The sequence below is a fragment of the Benincasa hispida genome, chromosome 5 (genome assembly GCF_027475165.1).
Source record: "Benincasa hispida cultivar pf3 chromosome 5, pf3_genome.v1.1, whole genome shotgun sequence".
Lineage (NCBI taxonomy): Eukaryota > Viridiplantae > Streptophyta > Magnoliopsida > Cucurbitales > Cucurbitaceae > Benincasa > Benincasa hispida.
Genome location: NC_143482.1, coordinates 37628882 through 37639586, shown reverse-complemented (window position 1 = coordinate 37639586; position 10705 = coordinate 37628882). Strand labels below are relative to the sequence as shown.

The 10705-nt window shown below is 34.4% G+C and overlaps 1 protein-coding gene across 1 annotated transcript; it reads left to right on the top strand.

The window, feature by feature from the left end:
• Window positions 1-286: 286 nt before the first annotated feature.
• Window positions 287-980, top strand: LOC150036092 (uncharacterized). Its single transcript, XM_090313563.1, has 2 exons — window positions 287-484; window positions 663-980. The coding sequence occupies exons 1-2, from the start codon at window positions 287-289 to the stop codon at window positions 978-980; spliced, it is 516 nt and encodes a 171-aa protein (XP_090169689.1).
• Window positions 981-10705: the final 9725 nt, after the last annotated feature.

Below are 10705 nucleotides of genomic sequence, written 5' to 3'. Positions count from 1 at the left end.
TGGGGAATCGATGACCAGTACAGGTAGGAAGCCCTAGTGTACCAGATGTGGTAAATTTCATGCAGACCAGTGTTATGAAGGATAAAATTTGTGCTATCAGTGTGGACAGCTTGGAAAATATAGGAGGAAATGTCCCTAGTTGATTTTAGGGGCACAGACTGAGCATAAAGCATCATCTCAGACAGTGACGTAGCCTAAGGTAGGCATAGTAGGTGAAAAAGGCACTAGTGGTGCCAAACAGAAGGGTGTAGTGGGACGGCCATATCAGCAAGGTAAGGTTTACGCCATGACCCAGCAGGAGACTGAGGATGCACCAGATGTCATTACTAGTACGGTCTTTATTCATGATAGACCTGCACATATTTTATTTGATCCAAAAGCAACTCATTTATTTATTTCTTGCATGTATGCACTGAATATTGATAGGGTGCTAGAAACTCTGTCTGTGGAGTCAGTTATTTCCACCCATGTTGGTGATGTACTGGTAGTTACTAATTACTATATAATTGTCTACTTCGCATAGAGGAACAATATATGGAGATTGATTTGATTCCCTTAGAATTGTTTGAGTTTGATGTTATCCTGGGAATGGAGTTCTTATTTAAATATCATGCATCTGTTGATTGTCATAAAAAGAAGTAATATTCAGATTACCAAATCAGGTAGAAATAATGTTTGTAGGGGAAAAGAAAATGTTTCTTACTTGTCTAATTTCAGCAATTAAGGCCAGGAAGCTACTGAGTAAAGGGTGTACAACATACTTGGCCCATGTAATAGTTTCTTCACAAAGAAAGATAAGACCAAAAGATGTTCCTGTGGTGCAGGAGTTCCTTGATGTATTTCCTGAAGAGTTATCAGGGTCACCACCTGATAGAGAGGTGGAGTTTACCATAGATTTAATACCAGGAACAACACCTATCTCACAGGCACCATACAGGATGGCTACAGCTGATTTGAAGGAATTGAAAGCTCAACTGTAGGAATAATAGATCAGAGCTATATCCAAAATTAATATTTAAATCTCTCATAAATTAATATTGAATCATATCCAAAATTAAATTTATATTATTGTAAACCCTAGACCCTATTTTACTATGTATGTATGTTTAAGATAATGTATTGATGTATGGTTAATCTCATTGTATGTATGTTTTCTGTAGAAAAGGGGCTTAGGGGTTTTTTAAAGGAAAAATATTCTAAGTATGGAAGCCTAGGCTCTCGAGTAAAGGGTGCAATGTGACACTTAGAAGAAATAAGAGAGCCTGAGGTTGGTTGTGCCTTCCCATGCGTCCAAGAATCAAAGGGGAAAATATGATATAGAGTGAGGCTTGCATTGAGGACCATGAAGGGGTTAGAAGAATCTACCAAGGCAAAGGTTAGACAGGTTGTAAGGCGCAAGATATGCATTGGCTTGAGGGGCGTTGAAGAGTGCCATAAAGGCTATGGGAGTTGTTGGTAAGTGGTGAGGATCAATGCAACTATTTAAGTCGTGAGGGTAGGAGAGCGTTGGCCCAGAGAGGGGCTTATGTGATGAGAACCAGCCTGTGGTTTAGTATTCAACCTATACATTGATATGAGATAAAGGAGTTTAGTTTAACCACCGAGTCTAGTGGGCCAAGTGTCGAGCTTAGAGCCTTAAGCATAACTTAATGACCTAGTTGTCACCATATTAAATCCTTTGCTCATGCATTCACAAGTATATAAGGGGAAAAAGAAAGAAGATTGGTTTGGCATTCTCACTTGTGCTAAGGGAAGAATGTTGCTGTCATTCTGAAGGTTGATCGGCGCGGAGGGTGAGCTTGGGCTGCCAACCAGATTTTCCCATGAATTTGAGTTGAAACTTGATTCTCTTAAAAGTTACAAGCTTCGGGATTGCTTGAGTAGGTGAAGAATATTGAAGAATTTTTAGCTTGATAGAAGGAATCAGAGGCTCAAATTTTAAAGTAAGGAAGTTAAGGTGTTTATGAACAAGTTCTTAGAAGAAAATTTTATGAGATAATGTCTGAAATTTAAGTTATTAAGGCTAGAGGTTGAATCTAAAAATTTGACGATTAAACAAGCAGGAAACTACATCTGAGGGATAAGCACGCAATTGACATTTGACATTGTGCGTGGGTTAAACCGCAAGGAGATGCGTGGTTGAGCACAAGTTGGCTGTGGTGTGTGTGCATAAAATGAGTGCAAGGTTGTGAGGGAAATGAGGACATCAGGCAAGGGAGCTAAGGGAAGCGTAAGCAAGCGTTTAACACATAGACACCGTGGGCGTGTCCTAGAGCCTTTACAACAAATTGTAACAACTACATAGTGGGTCGCATCCGATAGTGTTACCAGAATAAGATTCCATTCTTATTCATATACTATAGACCGTCTTGGCTATTTACTCGAACTTGATCCATCTTTATGTCGCCACATAAAGTTCAAGTATTCATATGAGAGCCATGGATCTTTAGATTATTGGATTTAGTCTTTACAAGTGCAGTTTACACATTCAACAACAGTTTTATTGAATAAACATCAATAACATTTTTATTGATAATAGAAAATGTTTAACATTACAAACTGCGAGTTTTAGGACATACAACCCAACAATTCTTCAACTCAAAAATTGGTTGGGAGTCATTTAGAATGTGGAAATCGGCCTTTCTTCAACCATCGTGGCTTATATAAAGGCATGGAGGCTTCACTCTTGGATCATCTTCGAAATTCAGAACCTCCAAGGAGAGATCACCCACACATCTAGAAATTCTTCAAGAACAAAAGTTCCTCTAAGGAACTTTATAGTTAGGGCCTCCCTACCTCACGAGAACATGTGTAGAGAGAGAATATTCATCCTTAAGAAAGGAGAATTTGGCCTAGGGAACTTGAGAGAGTGAGATATTGTTCAAGAACTTTATCTTCTGTATGTTTCAACATTCATTTACTTTCTTTTATTTCTTTTCATTTTCTCTATTCTCTTGAATCAATTAAGCTTGTAATCATGATTTTTTATTTAATAAATTTCGTTCGTTCTTCTTTAATCATGAGCTAATTTTCTTAAGGGATTCAGTCATGTGGATACCCTAAAGATTTTATGGCTTGAGAAATTACTAATTCATCATACCTCATTGACTTGTGCATTCCCTTTGTTGATTTTATGGTTAAAAAATTGTTAAGTTAAATTAGCCATTTAATTTAGCAAACTAGTGGAATCTTAATACTTAGAAGGTTAGGACATAAACTAATTTCACAAAGTAATATGAGACTAAAAGTTTAGAAATAGGATTATCATGAAGCCTTAGAAATGAGATACACCAAATAGGAGGAGTTTTCTGTCCATGTTGAGTTTTTGTCCAGGTATGATGCGTCTGCATTGCCTAAGACATTGTATCATTAAGGTTGAAACTCAATTTTATCTCTATTTGTCTATGCTTGTTTACTGTTTTTAATCAACATTCACCATTCATTGATACTTGGTTACTTTTGGTTATATTGATTGCATTGTCTTAAAAGAATTTAAATTGGAACTAGTCTCGTGGAATTTGACACTTGGAATACCCCAAGTTTTATCACTTTATTGATAATGTATGCTTGCAATTAGACCATATCTATTCTTATAATTATCACTCATATAAAAATCAGTAAATGTGACTCCTTGTTGGATGACTTGATTTAAGCTTTTCTAATTTCTACTCATATTCAACTCATCTCCTATGATTATAAAGAGATCAAATTTCTACTCATTTTCGACAAAAGCTCTAGTCTTCATTTTCCTTTGAAGTTCATTTTTCTCCTTTAGTAACTCTATAATTTTTCCTTATAACTCTTTGTTGGATGACTTGATTTAACCTTTAAGGGTCGTTTGACTCACTGAGTGGAGTTAACAAGTTTACAATTAATATGTTGGAGTTAGTAAGTTTGTGTTTGAAGTATAGATTTGTGAGATGGAGTTTCTCGATAAATGTGAAAATTAGAAAAAGAGAGAAATATGGAATTACCCGATAAATGTGCAAACTTCAATAGTGTTTACTATTGAAGTTGAGTTGTCTACACCAACTTAAAAATTTGGCGGGCCAAATGTCCCTCAGTGTCAGCTTTTCTTTGATGCAACGTTAATAACTATTATAATCGTCGAGAGAAGACTTGATGTCCTAAAAAAATTATTGAAGGATTTTTTTAAAATAATAGGGGGATTTGAACCACAAACTTAAAAGTCACTAGTACCATCATATCCTACTTGATCTATGCTCGCTTTGACTTTTATTAAAGGAACTTAAAGATGAAATTACTGCATTTTATTTAAAATTGAGAATAAGTATATTTTAAGCCCACATATGTCATTTTTTTTATAAATATTTTATGATTCTTTATAATAATAATAACAACAAAAACAATAATAATAACAATAAATTATTTTTACTTTTATGAAACTCATAATATATGAGACTATTGCAAATATATCAATCAGACCCAAAGTATTAACAGATATAGCATATGTCGGGGAAAATAGAATATAAGAACTGAATGCACTAGCAAACTAATTACAACTCAACTAGAAATAGTACACTCAATGTATAACATTCAAACACAACCTTAAGCCAGAAGATGTAACAAGGCTTAGATAAGGAAATAATCAAATACTTGAAAGAACCTTAAAACCTTTTTGAGACTCAAAACATAGTCAAGGCACGCTTTAGATAAGGGTTGTTCTGAAGACAATTATTCGCTTTGCATGGTTGGAAGAAACTATAACGATCATCTCAGCAGGATACAACGACTAACTCCGATAGAATCGCAACCTCAAACTACTCAAATCTGACAGAACTCTTAGATACTTCCTTTCAACTCAACTCAAGAAGAAATAGAAAAAAGAAAGAAACGAGAGAACTCTTCAGTCTGAAATTGGATGCTACAAATGAGGAACTAAGTTGCAATTTATAGGCTAATAACTTAGTAACTCTCTAAAATAAAAAAATAAGATCAAAATACAAAAATTTAAACATCTGTCAAATTTAACTCAATTGAATTGTTACTTGATAAAAATCAAACATAACTCATTCAAATTGAAGAAACTACAAATTTAACTTTCATACATGTTAAATTTGTACATGAAACATGATCTTAGTTTGAAGTTTCAATCCAATTTGAAACTTTCTAAAAAAAATACTTTAATCTACACAATTAGATCCATTTTTATGTTTCTAATATTCACCAAAATTTCACTTTCTTTCACTATAAATATCTAACAATCCTCCACATGAAAGAAAGTGAGAAAAATCAAACAAAACCGTTTAGAGCAAACAGACAAGCTATACATCAAGAGAGGTGTCTTCTGGACTTGAACTTTCCTGAGTGAATATCCATGGAATTTACCCAAAAAAAATAGTGAGGCTAAGCTTCTGAACTATCATTCTCACTGTTGAATTGAGACAATAAATATCACAAACGACTCATCTTATATCTTTGAGTTCTATATGTTTGTGTCCATCTTGGTCCTGGATAAAATCCTAAATTCATGAGAGCTTTAGAGAACATAAGAGATTTGAAAAGTTCTAATAGAAGTAACCATATTTCTACTCTCATATAGGTAATATTGATCAAGAACATCTTGTCGATACTCCTCTTGTAAAACAAGATATCAATATAACCTTGACATCCATAAATCACACACTCTAAAACATCATAAAAATGGGAAGAAACTATAAGTTTCTTAGTGTGTCAACTATGAATTATCCAGCTAATTTTCCTATTGAACCTAAATCTTGATCTTCAGGCAACTAGGTTAGGTACTATCATATAACTCACTTCATTAGCTTTAGCCCCATTTCCTTTGATGTATATATGACTTGCTCTCTTGACAATCTTTTCAAAGGATTTGCAATATTCTCTTTTGAATTTACATAAATGGAAATTATTCCATTTGAGAGCAATTACCTTATTGAATTATGCATGTGTCTAATATGTTGTGACTTGTCATTATAGACATTATTCTTGACTCTCATAAAAGCTGCTAAATTGTCACAATAGGTATATTGCACTTACAGGCTTTGGCCACAATGGAATATCTTCAAGAAAACTTCGAAGCCATTTAGCTTCTTCTCCTTCTTTATCAATAGCTATAAACTCTAATTTCGTAACAGAACATGTTATACTCGTCTATTTTGAAGATTTCCATGATATAACTACTCCACCTAAGGTAAAAATATACCCACTGGTTGATTTAATCTCCATGCTATCAAAAACCCCAATTTGCATCACTAAATCCTTCCACTACACGTGGATACCTCATATAATGCAATTCAAAGTCAAGAGTGTACCTTAAGTACCTTAGAATGCTAACTAAAGCATTCCAATGATCATGCTCAGGATTACTGGTGTATCTTGCTAACCTTCCTACTGAATAGGCAATATCAAGTCTTGTACAATTCATTATGTACATTAAGCTACCAATAACTCTAGAATATTCTAGAGAAAATACACCTTCATTATTATTTTTCTTCAACTTACAATTTGGATCAAATTGAGTAACAACTGGTCTACTGATAACGGACAGAAATGCACGTTATTACAACACTAAGATACAAAACAATGTGGAAATGTGACGGTAAAAATATGCAAAATCGTGTCCAAAAGCATTAAGTTGAGAACATTGCGATCACATGCGCCCATCGCATTAAAGAAGCTAATTTACGTATTTTGTGCAGGAAAATGCGTTGGCACAAACCAAAATTACGATCCATGGAATGCGACGCCCGAGCGCAATAGAAGATTGCGACCACAAAGCTAGGCGATCGTATACGCTCACGAAGATCTTCTCAATAAGGTGGCCGTATAAAGACAGCACATCAAGTTGAAAGCTTAATAAATCATGATGGGACAGAAAGCTGATGGCGGTCGAATCCGAATTTAGTTGACAAGCCATTAACAACACACTATAGCAAGTACACTCAACTTTTTGTTGACCATTAATTGGCGCCACAGAGATTTAATGACTTCCCATCATTGCAATCATTTTAGAGAAAAGCTCTTCACCCTAAAGCTCTATAAATACCAAAGGCCACCTTCGTTAATTTAGAATTTTGGAGTTCCCATCCGCCATATACATAGAATATAGATCATAGATATCCGTAATCTTTAATTCGTACACTTAGAAGGCAGAGGCGAGTGAAGAGAGAAGACACCGAAAGATCATTCCTGGTTAGCTCGAGAGACTGTCGAGAAGCGTTGAGAACGGAGAGAGGGTCGACTCTTGTGAAAGCAAGAACATTCTCTTGGGCAAAGTAGAGTAAAACAGTGTAAAAGCCTTGGAAAACAAGACATTTTATCAAGCTCCTTATCCTTACTTTCCATTGTCATACTGTATTCTGATTTTATTTATAAAATGGAATTTGCATCTCTACATCTGTTCAATCTCTTCACAATGTGCATGAGTAATTAAACTTTCGAATGGGTTGAAAAGCACTTAGCTAGAATAACTTAAGATCTTCATTTTATACGATCATCTTGTCTTATATATGCGTCCATCACCGTTTAGAGATACTTGAGAGAGTAGTCTAAAGAAAGAACCTAGACTTGAGAGAGTTAGGTTAGAATCTATGCTTGAGAAAATTAGAATAGAACCGCATAAGCAAGAGATAGAAACTTATAGATAAGTTCTGTTTGCTATCATGCATCGCATGCACCCTAGAAATAGAATATGATAGTATGCGGTCGCCTTGTGTATGTGTGTGTCATTCATCATCGCATAGACAAGAATAGAGGCTTAGACATAAGTCCTATAGACATTATCGTATATATCACATGCATTCTAAAATTAGGAACTATAGCATTTGCATTGAGAGATGACATGCTGTTGTATGTGTGTAGCATGATCACATAACTTGAACGCAATCTTAGGAAGTGTTAGCTAAATCCCTTCTCAACTCGTTCCCCGCATACTCATTGTAACTTTCGTTGTTATTAACTCTTTTCTCAATTCCGTCGCTAGGATTTATCTTTAAACAAACATACCAACCAACTTATTGTTTTGTTTGCCACCGCAAAGGAATCAGAATTTACCATCGCATATTGTCTCAATTAGTCCCTGTGTTCGATCGTGGGCTTACCAGGCAACCTAGTAAGATTTATACTTGGATTTTACTAAGAAAACTTGTATGTGCAACGCATACACCATCGCAAAATACACCATTATTTCATCACATTCACAACGCATCACCTACTCTCAAAATGATCAAATTTTCTCAATAATTTCTCTATATAGTGAGATTGAGAAAGTATATAGTGGATATATAGGTGGATATGTTCAAGTAATAACCTAAAGGGTCTATAGCATATGGATAAGATTTGGTGCCTTATTCTGGTAACACTATAGATACAACCCATTTTGTAAGTGCTCCAAATGTTGTAAATGTTATAAACGATGTGATCCAAATCGTTCATGTGGAGACATATGAGTTTGGTATCCTATACAATGAGATTGTATAAGACTTGATCACGAAATACTTAATCTCTCTCTGTAACATCGTTGACTGAAAAGATTAATATTTCATAGGATAACTATGTAACTCAGTCTCAATCCTGATTGAGTTCTATGATTCCTGTCCATGAGGGCTGTCCTTTGATTTGTATGGGTGATAGTGGCTCGAGTCGCCGACCTAGTAAACCTACCATTTTGAGGACATGTTTGACTAGGGAGCTGAAAACATAGCTACACAAGATGAAATTCACTCATTCCCGCTTTTAGGATAAGTAAATGAGTAGTTCCCTTAAGTGTTGATCTCATACCTTGAACAAAGGGTACCTGCCTACTTAATAGCCCGGAAGGGACTTGGTTTATGGTAAGATGATAAACAAATTGTTCATTAGAGAGATCACAACTGGTTGAGGATCAACTTACTAGTAATGGTTAAATCCATGGATGCAAAATATTCTAAAGTGCGAAGAGTGCAGTTATAGTTCTTTAGTGGAGTGACCCACAATTAATAAATATTGATTAAGGTAATTAAAGAGTTTAATTAGAAAATTTCATATCATTGGAGCTTATAATCTGTAGGTTCATTAGGTTTCTCTTTTAGCTCACAATGGGTAAACAAGAACCATTAGTTTTGAAAGAATTTGAATTGTTCAAAATAATTAAGGGAGTTTATATTAATTGTATATGATACAATTAATATAATATATATTGATACATTATAATATAAAGTTATTTTGAATAAGATTCAAAATTAAACTATATAATAAAAGGAGAAAATGATATTTGAATACGATTCAAATATTAAAATAATATGAATTAGATTCATATTAAAATTATAGGTTAATTTAATATGAACGAGATTCATATTAAAACTATAGGTTAATAAATTAATGTGAATAAGATTCATATGAAAAATATAAGATACGAGAGAAATTTTTTAGTAGTCAGATTAAATAGAAACATTGTCGCATACGATCACTGACCCAAACAAAGAAATATAATCACTGATCCTAAGATTTATACCAAAAACGCAGTAAAAGTAGTAAGAACGGGGTCGAATCCATAAGGAAACTATTGACTAGCAAGGTTGATTATAAAATTCATGTGACAGAGGGTTTTGGTTTGTTTTGTGAAAAATGAATTAAAAAGTAACATGCAAAGAAAAGAAGTTTAAACGATAGTGAGTGCACAATTGGGTTGGAGTTAATCAATGAGATGGGACTTGGGAATAGTATGTATGTCCAATTTCAATCATTAGATACTAATTAATAACACTGAATCCGTGAACTCAACAACCTATTAGAGATACCAATTGACCAATTAGCCAAATTCGATATTAAACAAAATTGGCCCTAATTTAATTTAAAACTCTTCTTTCTCAGCGAAATCCAAATTAAAATTAAATTGCATTACGAAAGGGTCATGTGTTGAGACATACTACAAGTTGGAACCCTAATCATAGCATGATTAATTTGGGCAAGATTAAGCTAGGGAAAACATGTGTGAGATCATAAACAGTCTTAGCCAACAAATGCAATCCTAGTTTGTGCAACTAAATCATCAATTATGCATAGTGCCATGTGTGGGTATGGGATGCCCTAGATTATTGTATTTAGATTTCCCTCACAATACTCAACTTTGTTGTAACCCACCAGGAGTTTTAATCCAAGTGGGAGTTTGTTGGGTTGTATGTCCTAAAACTCGTAGTTTGTAAACAGTAAACATACATGAAGTTTATTCAGACAAATATTGTTGAATGGAAATTAATTGATACCTCTAAATCCAACAAACTATAAATCCTTGGCTATTGTTATGAATACTTGGACTTTATGTGGAGACATAAACTGGATCAAATTCGAGTGTAATAACCTAAATAGTCTAAAGTAATTGGATTAGGTTGGGTACCTATCTCTGGAGATACTATTGAATACGACCCACTTTATGATTGTTACAAATGTTGTAAAGTGTCATAAACGATGTGATCAGTTCGTAAATGTAGAGACATGTGAGCGGGGGTGTTTTACACGATAAGATTGTGTAAGACTGACCACGAAATAATCACTGTTACGTATTAACACTAATTAATTTCACTTCTTGATGACCTAGATAACTTGATCTAAATCCTGAGCTATTTATGAACGCCTGTTTATTTAGGATTTTCCCTTGATGTACATAGATGAGGATAAGCTTAACGGTGCTGGTCAATATGCCTCCCATTTCAGAGATAAGACCGGGTAGATAGCTGGGGACGTAGAA